This window comes from Gymnoscopelus microlampas, assembly GCF_963454915.1.
Source record: "Gymnoscopelus microlampas genome assembly, chromosome: 8".
Classification (NCBI taxonomy): Eukaryota; Metazoa; Chordata; class Actinopteri; order Myctophiformes; family Myctophidae; genus Gymnoscopelus; species Gymnoscopelus microlampas.
In genome coordinates, this window is record NC_139945.1 from 41,769,168 (window position 1) to 41,786,003 (window position 16,836).

Genomic DNA, 16,836 nt, shown 5'->3' on the forward strand with positions numbered 1-16,836 from the left:
TCACTTTTCAAATCCTGCCATCATGGCTGGGGATGGTTTCCTCAATAACGCCTGTGGGCCACTCATTCCTCTTCACTTGAGTGTCTTTAAGGACAATAAGGAGTACCACATCTCCTACTTGCAAGTTTGATCTGTCTGACTTCCACTTCTTGCGGGCTTGGAGGGTCGCCAAGTACTCTTGTCTCTCCTTCAACGGTGGAGCTAGCTCTGCTTGGACTGACTCGAAGATCTTCGGCATGAAATCTGTGTATTGTTTTTTCATGACTGGCTTTCTTTCCCGTGTGCGACATAGAGATGAGAGTCGTTTTTCCGCTTGTCCTCTATTATTCGGAAGATGGTGTCTTGGGGAAAGGAATGGTAAGGGTGCTACCCCGGTGTCAACCCTTTCTTTCACGTGGATAACACTTGTACATGGACTCATGAAAGACGTTCGTCCATTAGGTAGGACATTGGTCCTATAGACATTAATGCGGCTTGGCTTGTGGACTCCCCTCAGACATACGTCTCCAACAATGACCCAGCCAAGGTCCAGTTGCTGAGCATACGGAGCATTGTTGGGTTCATTGTACTGTTTACGTACTTTGTGTACACGTAGTATGTCTCTGCCGAGGAGCATGAGAATGTCTGCATCAGGATCAATGGCTGGTATTTTATCTACCACTGGCTTGAGGTGGGGATAATGACTTGCTATCTCTGCTGAGGGGATCTCTGCACGGTCATCGGGCATCATATCACACTCAATTAATGTTGGAAGTGGGATCTGTACACTGCCATCTATTGGCTCAATTATGAGATTGCTTGCGCGTCTTCCTGCTGTCTCCATGACCCCTGCGCATGTTTTAAGGGTGTAAGGAGCGACACCTGATCCAATGCCAAACAGGTCAAATAGCTCAGTCTTGGCCAGCGACCTATTACTCTGTTCATCGAGGACAGCATATGCTTTAACAGCTTTCCCTCTTTGGCCTGCAGGGTATACCCTGATCAAGCATATTTTGGAGCATGATCGGGAGCCAACTGAATTCCCGCAAACCTCTGTGCGATTCGACATGACCTCTGGACTCTCATCCTCCTGTTGCTCCCCGCCTTGATCTTCGCTGGTGACAGAACTCACTGTATTCCATACTGCTGGCCCTGGGTGTAGTGCAGTTGGGTGTCCGTTACTGTTGCATTCTTTGCACAGTACATTTTTATCACAGTCCTTGGCAATGTGACTTGTTGAGGCGCAACACTTGAAACAGATATGTTTCTCTTTGAGGTAAGCTTTCCGCTCCTCTAAGGTCTTGCTGCGGAAGCCATGGCATTTTCTTAGAGGATGGGGCTTATTATGTAAAGGACACATTCTGTCTGGATCCTCAACCCTTTTCTCGTCCTTGTTTTGTTTGTCTGCACCGTCTGTGGAAACCTCAGTTTTCCTGGTGAAGACAGATTGTTTCTCTGTTTTATCTGTCCTGTTTGAACCACCCATGGTAAGTTCAGCAAAGCTGGGGTCATTTCGTATCCTTGCTTGGTCTTGGATGAACTGTACAAAGATGTGAAAAGGAGGATATTGAACCCGAAAGTCTTCCTTATACCTCGAGCCAATTGAGATCCATTTCTCCACAAGGTTATAAGGGAGCTTCTGTGCGATGGGATTGACTCCCCGGGGTGTGTTGAGGTAAGAGAGTCCAGGTAAGAATCCATCTTTTCTGGCTGCCTCGAGCTCTAGCAATAGGTCTCCTAGTTCCTGCAGCTTTTCGTTATCCTTATTTGAAATCTTTGGAAACTCCTCTAACCTCATCAACAAGGCATTTTCAATCATTTCAGCTGATCCGTAACATTCCTCCAGCCTCTTCCACACCATTAGGAGCCCTTCTGTGACGTCATTGATGTGGACTGAACGGATTCGTTTGGCCAGCTCTGCAGACTTTGGTCCCAGCCACTTGGACAGTAAATCTAGCTCCTCTCTGGAGCTGAGGTTCAAGTCACTAATGGAGTTGATAAAGGAAGCCTTCCATGCCCAGTAGTTCTCTGGTCTATCGTCAAACTTCAAGAGTCCAGAGCTAACCATTTCTTTGCGAATAAGGTATTTGGCTAAGTCTGACGCTCCTGATTGATCATGTGAGGGCAATCTAGAGGGCATGAAGTTGGTTGCACCTTGAGAATGTGTGAAGTTGGTTGCACCTTGAGAAGGTGCAAAGTTGGTTGCACCCTGAGAAGGTGTGAAGTTGGTTGCACCTTGAGAAGGTGCGAAGTGGAGCTGCTGGGTGCGACGCCTTACGTTCAAAGGGCTCACAGGGTTTTGCTGGCTGTAGGCTTTGGGCTTGCTCTGGCGCTCAGCTGGCAATTCGTGCAACGAGTCACTGATTTCTTCACAACGGCTTATCTCCATACCGCAATTATCCGTATCACCGTTGTCCATGTTCTGCTGGTGCTCTGGTGAAGAAACAGGTTCTTGCTTCTGGTGTTGGAGTTGTTGCTGACCATGGTCCACAGAATGTTGTTGCACATATTCACTAGTGCGTTGCTGTGAAGGATATGAAGCCAATCTTGTCACATTTTGCTTTGTGGGTTCTCCACACTCTCCCTCATAAGCTTCTAAGATTTCAGCCTCTGCGCATGCTGCTTCAACATCACCCTGAACCTTCAGCGCATCAAGGTTAGCCTGTAATTCAATTGCTCTACATTGCTGTTCCGCTTCAAACTCTGCTCTTTTCTTTGATTCTTCAGCTTGTATCCGTGCCTGCTGGATTAGCATGTCTGCTTCTCTTTGAGCAAAAGTAGCCTTGACTCTTGCAGCTTCCGCTTTGGCTCTTGCTCTGATAGCAGCAGAACTGTGTGATGAGGCATGGCTAGAGCTGCCAGAGCGACTGGAACGGCTGGAGTGTTGAGAATGTGCTTCTCGATTGTCTGGTTTATGTTTTTGTTCATCCATGATAGATTGTTGTATCTAAGATGAGATGCCTTTCTGGTCTGCAGTGTTAATGGCTCACTTTCTGTTGAAAGCAGACTGAATGTTAATCCTTTTTACTATTCTGCTCTTGCTTTTTGTTGGTCAGCTTAGCAGATAGCTAACATTATATTAATCCATGAAAAAGACAGACCCAGGAGACTGGAGTGCAGTTTAGTCCTTTTAGTGAAGGATCCAATATATTTGTAAAACTGTGAACATAAAACATAAAAATACAACTTACATTCAGCATACATTGTTAGTGATATACATGCATGTATAGATATAGTGTATGCTTCTAGTAATTAGCTTCCAACAATAAACATGAAAATCACATTAAAGCAGTCTTAAACTGGAAATCCACTAATAATAAATCAAAGTATACATTTGCATATTATTTTCAAAGGAAACTTACAGGATTAGACCTCCAAAGCCTACAAAGTACAGGCAGTGAGCTTAGAGACTGCAGCTTGTATTGTTTGTGCTCTCATATTGTTTGACATGTGCCTGAAACACACACACTCTGAGCTAGCTATGGCAAGACAGGAGGGCCAAAAAGAACTTACACAAAAGGCAAAGCACTAAATGCAATACAACATTTCACCACTGGGTGTCATAGAAAATAAACATGTGGGGGCAGAACACTGACTGACTGACCAATCTTCATATCTGTGGAAGTATGCATATCGTTGCTATTGGGCAGAAACCTCTCATCTCCATGTTCTAACCTTTTGTGTTTTTTCATAAATTAACCCACTGAGCATCACGCAAACGTATCAAAAGTAGCAGATCCACAAGCTCGAAACATGGCACTTGTGGATCTACACCTCAGCTAATTGAACGCAGTGGATGTTTTTATTGTTTTTATTTTTCAGTATGTGTACCTGGTGAGCCAGTTCATGAGCAGCGAACAAGCTGACCTAGAATTGACTGTGGTCCTCAGTCCTCACACAACAGAGACGTGTGCCTGAACAGTACCAGACACACCATGATCCCTGCTTCAAAGTCTGGGATTTAACTAGGGATGTAACCAAATCAAGACACACATTTTGTACATTGTTGTTGTGCATTCATGCGCATGTGTGTGCGTGAGAGTTTGTGCGTATGTGTGTGTGTGTGTGTGTGTGTGTGTGTGTGTGTGTGTGTGTGTGTGTGTGTGTGTGTGTGTGTGTGTGTGTGTGTGTGTGTGTGTGTGTGTGTCTGCATGTCCGTGAGTGTTTGTTTTAGTTTCACGTCATGGTATTTAACACGGGTACCTAATTCTGGTAGGGGTAGGCAATCTGGAAAGGTTCCTCTTAGATGTCTGTGGTGGAGCGCGATGGTGGATTTGGTTCATCTGGTGGCACGCATGCTGTGAATACAGTCACTTATAGAAATCACAGGAGGGCATGATGACACCCTATCCCAATAACCCCCTGTCACATGAATCAGAATAATTTGTATTTATTTCTGTTATCAAGTGTTTTGAAGACTTAATTTCTTGTGCACATCCAGCACAGGTGCAAGACATAAAAAGCTTGGTCTGACAAAACAAAACAGAAGAAATGTCTGCAACTTTGTTTTGCAATCAAAACAAAATGTATTTATGATGCCATGTAACAACATTTCATTACTATTATCTTCATCAGGTTCTAATATGTTATTATACTCTTCCAAAATAAACAAACACATTTTGGGACCAATGTTGTCCTTATCTTTACTCCTGTTTTTGTACCATTCTAATGAGTGGTATGACTTTTACGTCTCCCCCTCTAATTGCACATTCCCTACCATTGCACTTTCCCTGTTGCGGCCATCTTGTTTTCTGATTTATTATTTCATTTTATTTCATTACAGTCCTATTATTATTATTATTATCTTGTTGTGTATATTATTACATATGTCACACCATCATTTCACTGCTTGTACCTCTATGAGTGAATGGCACATACATACCCTTCTTGACTATTGAGTACAACTTTAGATTTAATGTGTGATGACCATCAATAAAGACACTGTACCCTAACTATGACAGGTTTGGTTATTCACAGTGCAGTGTGTGTGGTGCACAGACAGTGGACCTCGTTTGTTTGGCTGAAATGTGTTCTAAGAAAAAGTATTGAAATAAAAAAAAAAAACGTTGCATGATCTGATGCAGCCATAAGTGTTATGACATAGCATAATAAAAGTATATAATAATAGTAATAATCAGGGCATAGACAGTCTATGCGGTTGCTTAGGGCCACAACCACTAGAGGGGCCGGGGAGCCCGTCATAGTCACATTAGTTAATTGAATTAGACTAATTGAACTTTGGCACCTCAGAATATCACACTTCTTGAGAAAGCTAGGCCTTTCTTTCTTCCTGTTACGTCTACTCCTATGCAGTCATTTCTGGTGATGGCAGATCATCTTTGTTAATTTCCAATGAAGAATACACCTTCCTGGCACAAGACAGAGGGAACTACCAGGGTCGAGGAGATGACTTATAGGAGTAAATTGCGGATCACACCTGTGATGGTGGGGTCGAAGTTTCTATCGTTTCTGCAGGAGCAGGAAGAAAGGCCAAACTCGCAGGCAATCAGAAAGTGTGATCCTATAGATGAATCCACAGAACGCTGCGGTGTCAAAGCCCTGAGTGTAAAAAAACTCAGAGTGTGCGGAAGACTTGAGAAGGAAGAAAAGGAGAAAATATGAAGTTAATAAAGAATCCACACCAGCCCATCAAGAAGGGCGATGTGGTGCTCCTGCACACTGGCATCTGCAAGAAATTCAATGGGAAGCAGTGGAGAACGCTGCGCTCCCACGAGTGGTGCGCCAAGTCAGGAGCAGGTCTCTAGATAACAAAGACCACATCTCATCATCATCATCATCATCCTCATCCTGCTCCTGCACCACATCTTCTTCAAACTCAGAGTCCCCTAGAGAGGATCCTATCAGGACACGGGCCACTCTGGATGTGGACGGTCTTCACAGAGATGATGGCCCGAGGACGTTGGTGTCACCAGCTGTGGGCAGAGACGGCCACAATGACCACAGAAGCAGCAGCTCCAGCAGAAAGACCTCCACCTTCATAGCTCTGCCTGAGATGTACATCTCCAGTAACCATAGCAACCGTGTCTCCATCACGCCCCCCACCCCACTCCATCCCGCACTTCCGCTGACTGGTGGGGTCACAAGCCAAGGGTCCACAGGAAATGACATCAGCAGTTCAGAGAACGGTGATCAGACAATAATGCAGATGGCACTCCAGCTCCGTCCTCTCCCAACCATCCAGCTCTATCCTCTGCCAACCATGTCCTCTTCCACCAGCACTAACACCACCTTCCCCAGAGCAGAACCTTCCGTCTCGGATGGCGGTGGAGTAGGCAGCTCCTTGGGAGAAGGCAGCTCCTTAGGAGCCAGAGGAGGCTTGGGTCCAGGCCCGTTGTCTTCCTCCCGGCGTCTGCGCACGCCACTGGTGGCCGCAAAGCCGAAGTATAAGAAGGGCGACGTGGTGTGCATGGCCATGCAGGGCTTGCGCAAGAAGTTCAATGGCAAGCAGTGGAGACCCCTGTGCTCCCGCAAGGGCTGCTCCAAGGAGTCACAGCGCCAGGGATACTGCTTCCATCACCTCTCCATGAGGACGAAACAACGATTGGACAAAGCAATGGAAGCGTATGGGGATTACACCACCAAGGAGAAGAGCTCCATCGAAGCGGAGACACAGGCTACTGCCCGTCAGGACCAGAGCTCAGCCGTGGGGGGTTCAATCCAGAAGCCAAAGAACAGTCTGGTAAAGCCACCTTATTCTTACACCGCACCCTGAAGGGAATCTATGAATTCATAACTAACCGCTTCCCACACTACAGAGAGTTTTCTGCTTGGCAAAAGTGTCTCCGTAATAGTTTATATCTCGATGAGGTCTTGGTGAAAATCCCCGGGGATTTTCATCAAGAAAAAGAGCCCTTCGTGCACCAAGGATCGATGTGGACATCAGCTTGGAGCCGCCTCCACCCAAGTTACCCGGGAAGAGAGGGAGGAGGAGAAAGCGGAGGCATTATTGTCATCCCAGAGAGACAGTAATGGAAGTTCCACAGGGCCCACCACCAACCCCTCATGCACAGAAGTGTACTGGCTCCGGACAGGGTGTGGGTTGGGAGGAGCAACAGCAGGACGAGTGCGGTGGCTGCCATCCATCTTGAACCCTCAGCTGAGGCCGAGGAAGAGAGGCAGCACCTGCTGTCATGGATCTAGCATACGGTGCAGAACAGCCAGGCAATATAATATGACCCATTGCACAGAGATGTGCAATCCATCATGTCCAACCAACGGATTTGTATACTCGGAATGTTCAATGCATGGTACAGAAGTGCTGAGAAAATAAATCAAAGCCTGGCCTGAAAGGCAGAAGTATGAACGAGTACCAGAGGCTCACAACAAGCCCTGTGCTCCTCAATGAACCATGGGACTACCACACACACAAACACACACACGCGCACGCGCACGCACACACACGCGCGCACACACACACACACACACACACACACACACACACACACACACACACACACACACACACACACACACACACACACACACACACACACACACACACACACACACACACACACACACACACACACAGAGAGTGTATTGTACATGTCAGTTTTTATAGTTGTATATATTATATTTTTAAAACATATCATATACGGTGGACATAATGTATCATCCAAACTCATAATAAATACCTTGAAAGACCATGTATGTGTCATCTGATCAATATTTTGCCTTGCAGATCATCATATTATAACACAATCATTAGCTAATCAGCTAATCACCTGTACAGGTGATAAATTAAGATAACCAAACATTGACAAATGGCAATGCCATTCTGGACCTGGGAGCAGAATACTGTGGTGTTGTCTGTTGTGTCATCTAGATCAGTGATTCTCAAAGTGGGGCCCGGGGAACCAGGGGGTCCCCCGCAAAATTAGGTAATATAACATCTAAATCAGTTTAACCACTTTAAACCCTTTAAACCCATATACTTCGGATATAGCCAAATAGCCAATCTACAAGCTCACAACACGTTGCACATATTTTCAAAGAATCTAGCAAAATAGAAATATTTGGAATACCTTAACTCATTGACTGCCATGGACGAGTTAACTCGTCAAATTCTACCGTTGCCCACATTGCCAACGAAAATTTTTTGAATTCTTTTTTTTTTTTTCTCACACAGAACCAGGAGATAACGTGATCCAAAGATGTACTGCTCCATTCACTTCCTGGTTAACTTATTACTTAAAAATCCTGTATCTCGGTTCCATATTCCATATTTTTTTCCAGAAGCACAGTGAAAACCTTCGTGATTGGCAACCATCAGGGGATCGATCATACTGGAGATAAATATTCTGTGACTACTTGAAAAGGTAAGAATCGCTGGCAGTCTGGGCCTTATTTAGTTGTATATACTCTGGCAGTTAAAGAGTTCCACTTCCTGGCACAAAATGTTTTCAGATGCGGTTCCGTGGCCAAATACATATTAATCTCGGGGTCCTTGACATGAAAAGGTTTGAGAACCACTAAGAATAGGATGCTTTCACCACTGGTCAGCTTGGAGCCGACGTGTTTCATTCCAAGGAGTGAGAACAACTCATCTGATATGTTTATTGCTGTCTTACCAGCAGTATAGTGGACAAGTGACAAAGTACATTTCCTCTGTACTTTACTTTAGTATTATTTGTGTCATTGGATACTTTCACTCCACTACATTTCACATACCAAATATTGTACTTTTGACTCCACTATCTCATTGTGAGGTTTTAGATCTGTTATTTATTATATTTATATTTATTATATGTTATTATTTATATTTTTTGTAATTTGTTCTTTTGAACACAAAATACAAATACAAATTTGACTGAGCAACTTTTACTTGTAGTAGAAAGTAGAGTAATATTGACTAGGAGTATCTAAACTTTGACGCCAGTACTGGGGAGTACAATGTCCAGTCCACTGGTCCTCACAATTCTGAAGTATGTATTTGTAAGTAAAAGTATTTATGAAGAGTATTCTCTTCCCAGAGCCGGAATGTTTCTGTAATCTTCATGCATCCACTGCACAGGTTATTGTCTTATGAGGTTTTACCCTAACCTTGTTATTAATTACAATGCAAAACAGTGTATAGGAGAGGTTTTATAGAGCCCTCAAAATAATGGTATCTAGAAGGGTCATGAGGCTTTTGCAATGGGAAACAAGAATTCTTAACTTGACAGTGAAGTCAAGACCGAGTGTATTAGAAGACACAATATTCCTCTATGCGGTGGTGTAAAGTAACTACTAAAGTACATTTACTTAAGTACTGTACTTAAGTACAATTCTGAGGTACTTTTACTTTACTGGAGTATTTCCAATTGTCTATCCTTTAATTCTACTCCACTACATCTCAGAGGCAAATATTGTACTTTTACTCCACTACATCGCGACGCGTTGTGAGCTTGTAGATCGGCTATTTTCAAAAAATTTAGTACTTTTACTTTTGGTACTTGAAGTACATTTTGATACCAATACTTTTGTACTTTAACTCAAGTAAGTTCTGAATTCCGGACTTTTACTTGTAACAGAGTACTTTTACATTGCAGTATTGGTACTTTTACATAAGTAAAACATTTGAGTACTTTTTCCACCACTGCCTCTATGCTAATTGTTGTAAGGCAAGGCAAGGCAAGGCAAGTTACCTTTGTTTTACATAACACATTTCAACGGCAAGAAATTCAAACATTAAGCATTAAAACATCAAGACACAATTAAATAAACACAGTATAAAAGGACATCTGATTATATAATTCAAACAAAAAGAGGTAAAAAAGAAAACAGAAAAATAAGAGAGTAAAATTACTGTACAGAATGATTAAAGAAATCTCAATAAAAGGCAGCGGCAAACAGAGATTTTTTTATACTTTCAGTTTTGTGGGACTTTCTGTTCCATGTGGTGCATATCATATTGTTAGAAACATGCATTAACAACAGACATAATAAGAGTCTAATAGCCTATTCTAAAACCGATTTCCTTATTTCAAAAGAATGGACCCTACTGTTCTCCGGTGGTAGTTTTACTATATGTATTATATTCAGATGTCCTTGTATGAACCTCCTACTTGGCAGTTAAGTTCAACTAATCTTGTACAGAAAGGCAAATTAATGAGTGGACAAAGGACAGATGGGTCCCCTCCTGGGAAGCAGACTAGAATTAAATGATGAGTCTGTTTACCAAAGCAAGCATATATTTATTGCATTTAAAATAGCCCAAGAACTCCTGGTGCAGGAATGAACAGCATGGATAATACGCAAATAGAACACAATATTTCAAGGTTTCAGTTCATCTTTCAAAACATTTCAGGCGGATAATACATTGGAAATCTACACACACTACTGACAACAAAGGTTATGGCTTCAATAAAAGGACCACTTTTTAAGATAATGTAGATGGAGAAGGGGATTTGTCAAATGTAACAAAAATAACATAACAAATTAGTATCTATCACAGAAACACCATGACCATGATACTGACATGATACTGACCATGATACTGACATGATACTGACCATGATGATACTGAGATGATACTGACATGATACTGACCATGATACTGACATGATACTGAGATGATACTGAGATGATACTGACCATGATACTGACCATGATACTGGCATGATACTGACCATGATACTGACATGATACTGACATGATACTGACATGATACCGACCATGATACTGACCATGGTGCTGACCATGATACTGGCATGATACTGACATGATACCGACCATGATACTGACCATGATACTGACATGATACTGACATGATACTGACCATGGTACTGACCATGATACTGGCATGATACTGACATGATACCGACCATGATACTGACCATGATACTGACATGATACTGACCATGATACTGACCATGATACTGACCGTGATACTGACCATGATACTGGCCATGATACTGTCTGACATGATACTGACCATGATACTGACCATGATACTGACCATGATACCGACCATGATACTGGCATGATACTGACCATGATACTGACCATTATACTGACCATGATACTGGCCATGATACTGACCATGATAGGCCTGCTAACATGATACTGACCATGATACTGACATGATAGCTTACTGACATGATACTGACCATGATACTGTCATTTTTTACTGATACAGTTTTCAGCTAATTTTATAGAATTCCAGTTACAATTGTGCATGCTCTTTTTTGTATTTGTTTCATCACTTCTTCACAAATTATCTCTATGCGAATACAAATATGTAATTATTAATTAATTAAAATACTAACAATAAATACACTTGTTTAACTGCAGTTCCAGGTGTGCAGGGATTACATTAGATGAACTTACACCGTGTTGTAGTAGGCTATTCCTCAGAAGATCCTATCATTTTAGAAGGCAAACTGCAATTATATGACAGAATTTGGTCCTATATTGACTCTCTCCTTTTGCTAATTGAGCCTGGCAAGAAGGAATAGACTCTACCACTGGAACTGTCTACTTGTTCCTCAAGAGCTTTGAGCTTACCTTGAGAAAATGGCTGTGAAAATTCACCTTTAAGTTATGGGTTTTGAATTCTAAACTTGTGTCTTAACTATGTGCAGACTTGTCAACTAATAAAGATATGAAGGCATCAAGCCTTTCTGGTGGGATGTACAGTGCTGTCCATACAAAAGAAAGAAAGAAAGAGGATACTTTTAAAAGCAGGATGAGAGACTGTGACCGATGTCTGATGTTCTAGGCTTGGACACAATTATCACACAATGCTAATGACTGAGATTAAAGAAAAGCTGATCAAATCTCACCACATGAAAGATGGTGAGTTCAACCCCTCAGAGCTGAGTGACAAATCTAGATCCAAACTCAGATGGAGCCAGGCACTACAATCAAGCCTCAGACCATTGGTTGTTTATGTCATAGATGAATCGAGGGAAATCAGTGTTAATTGGTCCCTCGCAATGTCAAGGAATTGGAAATTATTTTTTGCTTATTTATCTACTTGGTCAAACGATAAATGTGAGGGGGAAAACATGTCAGTTGCTGGCAATATATATTTAGTCACATCATTTTGAGTGTTGTGTCTGTGTGTTTCTGCAGTGAAAAGCTACCTAATAATCCAAATAATTGATATTTTAGATAATGTATATTATTATGTATGTCAGGCACATGATACTGACCATGATACTGACATGTTTCATCGTTTTTTCTTTTGATGTACAGACCTCCTACACGGTGGATACGATTATTTAGACAGCACATTAAATCATGCAGGAAACAAGAGGGGAGGTTGGTTTGTAGACCCATTCAAAGGACATCTGATAAGGCTCAGATAAGCCATACCTTCTCCCCCAGAAACACTGCATTCAGAGACAGGCAAGATTCATTTGTGTGCCTTGCTTGTCAGATGACCACACAGTACAGTATGTTTGCAAATAAAGGAAACACAATGTTACTGTTTTAGGTATATTTTTCTAATTTATTTTTATTCATTAATCTTCCTTAAATGCTTTCATTGTGTTGTCAAGTAACAAATTGGACATTTGGAAATATTAGTTACACGACATGACTAATTTTTAATGATCATACTGTACCCGTTGTCGAAACAAGTACATCCAAAATCAACACTTTTTCACCAGAAGAGGGAGACATCTAACCAGGCATGATACAGACCAACATTGGTCCTCTTGATATTAGGCAACTATTCTTGTTAAGGGTAGGCTGTCACTCAGTTTTTCGAATTTGTTTAAAAATCTATTTTTGCATAATATAAAATATGAAATGACAAAAAAAAAGAAAATGGCAAATAATATGTTATGCAAGTACAGTCAGAAAAGCCAGCAGGTATATTTGTAGCCTCCATCTAAATAATGCTAAGATTTCACAAAATGCACATTTTTCAAAATGTGCATGCAGAAAACAAGTGGATGAGACGTTTACTCAACGTCTTCAAGGTTGTGAAATCAAACTCAACTCATAGGAAATGCATAGGATATTTTGCCAAGTCCCTAAATATTAGTGGGCAACTATTCTTGTTTATATATTGTTGTAACTATAATCTTTAAATGTTAGTGTATTGAGGGGGTGCTACGGGGGTCAACTGAGCGAATATAATCAGTCCTGCCGCAGCCAGCCCAGGCTCAAATCATACTATGCTATATGTTGCCAAATATGTAGAAAAAAGGTCATACCATGGTACACTATGTCGTCCAAAGAATTTAAAATAGCCTTGATATTATGTCATCAAAACATGACAAGGGTCATACTTTACCATGTCATCCAAATAAAAAAGGCATAATATATACTCATCCAAAACAGGAAATAAATAACCATCATGCTATATTAACTGCCTTTCCAATCACGACATGTACTACCAGACTCTAGACCTCTATCAGAAGTGAAAATACTTTCATGCTGCTTTTCTGTGACAGACAATTTATGCCACTGTTTCTGTGAACATTGCACTGCATTTATCTTCAAAGATCATTCCATATGACAGTGAGTAGATGGGCCAAATAGATGTGTTCATTTCTGGGATGCACCCTTGACAGTCAAGACAAGAAGGAATGTTCCCACTGGCAGTTATCCCCTTCACCTGGTCTCTGCCTAATCCCATACCAGGCATATGGGAGATACTGTATGTAGGCTATACACTTAAGCTAACTCAAACTCTAGCGGAGACAATATTATTTAAAAAAATATATATAAATAAATTACATTTTGCACTGTAGGCTAGTTAAGAACCTTTTTAAAGCAAGGTCTGGGCCATCATTTATCCCTGTGAAATCAAACTATGTCCTCATTATTTACATGTCATAGCTTTATCTAAGTAATAATGTATTTCTTTCTTCATTCAAACGTTCCTTTTCTTTTCAGTGGGCCTACGCATTTTTAAATGATAATTTGAAAAAAAGAATTATCATCCAGAACATTGTGAAAGTGTACTTTAGTGTCGGAAAGAGGAAAAAAGAAAAATACCCATTTGTCATCAGATAGACAGCACAGGCTTAATTTTCTTCCAGAGTGCCTTGCTGAGAGACGATTCCTTTGGATTCCAAATGCGTGGGATTGACATGAGACTTTTCAACAATCTGCAATTATGACCTTTGCTCAGAAGAACCTACAACTTGTCAGCTAATAAGTTCTTTGGTGAAATGGATGCTCTTTTGGCACAGCTAAAAACGTTACCTAGCAACCTGCTGTCGTATCAATAGCCAGGTTGAAGGTATCTCTGGAGATGCACCCCCCACACCCCTGCCCCCCCTTACAAAGACCTGGTTCAGTCTGCCTCCATAGGCCCCCATGCCCCCCTTGGACAAACAACAGCCTCATTCTCTGCACCACTGCTGACCTCATTGTCTCTTTGTGAGGGGAAATTCAGAGTTGCATTCTGTTAAATGGCAAACGGTCCATCAGCTGTGAGCGGACCAGACCTACCTCTAACACAGGCCTACAGATGAACACTAAAGAGACACATTTTCTTTTGGGCTGTACGCGAGGAAATCATGGTAAGACTTCAGACCACGTTCTGAACTCAACATCTTCATGTATTGCTATTGCTTTCATAAAGTATTAAGTCATGCCCTACAGATGACAATACTTGTTCCACTTTTACCTGTCATGGCACCCTCTGCATCTCGGCTAACAGATGTTGTTTTCACATGAGGTTCAGAGCTGCATAGAGCATGTTTGTTTTAGCAGAATACACCTATGCTGCTGCATCCATTTTTAAACATTTTGTTCCTATGATGTAAATGTTATGTATAGTTGGTTTAAATGAGTAATCACCATTGCTGTGTAACAAACCGCTGTAATTATAGTGTAATATTAGCAACTATAGGAAGCCCTAGATGGCATTTAGAGACTTTGTAACTGTAAAATTGCACACACATGGATAACTTTATTATAAGGACTGTACATTGCAATTACTAATGGTAAGAGATGCAAAGAGATGTATAGCACAATTAGAAATTGTCATTATGGAAATAAAATACAACATGCAGGTTATTTAGGATTACACTTTATACATCAAACAGCAGGAGATGTAACGTATCTTTATAAATTGCACACACATTCTGGCTCCGTAAATCTGTACTGTTATGTCGTGACATAGCCTATCTCACTTGAAAGTACTCCAAATTCAATCTAATTGTGCCTGATGTGTTTGCGGTAGTTGAGGAAAATGTGATGAAAAAAGACCTGTTGCAAGTGGGCAAACCTGACGGAACTTAACTAAGAACGTAACTCATTTGGAATGATGCCAAAGCGAGATATGATATGCGCACTACACTCATTGCAGAGTCCTGATGGAGACACATTCTCAGTGATCGAGAACCCTGTAGCTGTCAGTCACCAGTTTCGCACAGAGAAGACTACAGGAGGGGAAGGCAGGGGAGTCCATGGCTGTCATACTTGGCTAAAAGGGATTCATTCTACAAAACATGGTACTGTAAGCCCCATCATTGAAAATAATATGGATATTAAAGTGTACACAATCACAGGAATTGTAAGGCATTAGCTAGCTAATCTACTGTCTATCGGTTGTTTTAGCTTGCTAATACAACTGTTTTTCCCAGGCTAAAGGAAGTGTGACAGTCCTCTCTTGCACACAAACCGATTTGCTCAAGTATTGAATTGCATAGTGTTAATTTCTTTCTGTGCTATCAGCTCATAGGCTGGTGAGAGTCCTGGCAGCAGTGTGTGCAGTTGGTCTCCTGGGAGGTTTAGCTGTGGGGGTCTGGTTTCTAGGTAAGGTATTCTGCTAAAGGACAAATCACCAATTGGGAATCAGAGGTGGAAAGAAACAAGTTGATTTCTCTACTTTAATGTACTTGAGTAATTTAATTTGTTAGTGTGCGTGTTCCATTATTCATATGTATTATTATGGATTCAAGTACAGAATTTGTCCGTAGTCCTATTTTCTCAGATAGTGAATTAATCCGATGTGTCCTTCTGTCTGTCTGGGTGGCTGACAAACTTTCGGATCCATTCCAACATTTAGTTAAACTTCTGCTGCGACCGTACCCTTCCCAGAGCCCAGCAGGGCTAGGGGACACCAAGGAGACAGCCTTCTGCAATGTAACTGAGGACATCTCTGTCACTGATCCCAGGAAAGGTCTGTGTTACCTCATCTTTTTAGTGTTGAGCTGTGGCGTGTGTTTTATTGTTATATACATGACCAAACATGGCTAAATTATTTAATGAGCTATTTATCCTGGTGATTCGTATAGTTCACATCTTAACCACTTTAACCACTTAAACCCTCTATACTTAGTAAACTACTGAGTTGACCGTTGTCCGCTCTGTACTTGGTTGGCTCTTTTTCCTTCTACATATCTCCTTGCCAAAAATAGCTGCTTGATATGCATCACGTGAGCTAGTAGCTTGTAGATTTTCTGATAATGTTCTCCTCAGAATAGAGATGATAGGGTTCAAGTTGTTAAATGGAACAATGCAAATTGTATTATTCAGACACATATCTTTGGACTGACATCAAAACATTGCACATAATGATCTGCTTGTATTGACTACATTAGTATAATCATGTTTTTCTCTACGTTACACTTCCCACTTAAACAAGAGGCTAGTTCATTAGTGGTGAATGGACTTGTCTCTGGAGGGATTTACAATCAATCAGGTTCAGTGTTTTACAGAATCAGTTCAGAGAACTCCCTCTTGGAGATCCAGCTGGAGAAAGTGCCCACCTGGCTGCCTGTGTGCTATGAAAGATGGAACTCTTCCCTGGGAACATTAGTGTGCCGCCAGCTGGGCTATCTGAGGTTGGTCTATTCTGCTGACAGAATCACACACCACTTCCCCATAGCCTTCAACACTTAAAAACTGACTTGGAGCTGGCACCCATTCGCTAACTTACACATC

At 41.5% G+C, this 16,836-nt stretch overlaps 1 protein-coding gene across 1 annotated transcript in view; it reads left to right on the forward strand.

Annotated features, from left to right (window-relative positions):
• Positions 1-5,597: 5,597 nt before the first annotated feature.
• Positions 5,598-16,836, forward strand: part of tmprss5 (transmembrane serine protease 5) — a gene marked incomplete at its 5' end in the record, with an annotated part of 16,140 nt that continues 4,901 nt past the window's right edge. Inside the window, 7 exons of the mRNA XM_084064678.1 lie at positions 5,598-5,736; positions 5,820-6,679; positions 6,842-7,063; positions 15,257-15,401; positions 15,625-15,705; positions 15,959-16,072; positions 16,595-16,736. Of these exons, the coding sequence (XP_083920804.1) occupies positions 5,598-5,736; positions 5,820-6,679; positions 6,842-7,063; positions 15,257-15,401; positions 15,625-15,705; positions 15,959-16,072; positions 16,595-16,736 (1,703 nt within the window). The remainder of the gene's footprint in view (positions 5,737-5,819; positions 6,680-6,841; positions 7,064-15,256; positions 15,402-15,624; positions 15,706-15,958; positions 16,073-16,594; positions 16,737-16,836) is intronic.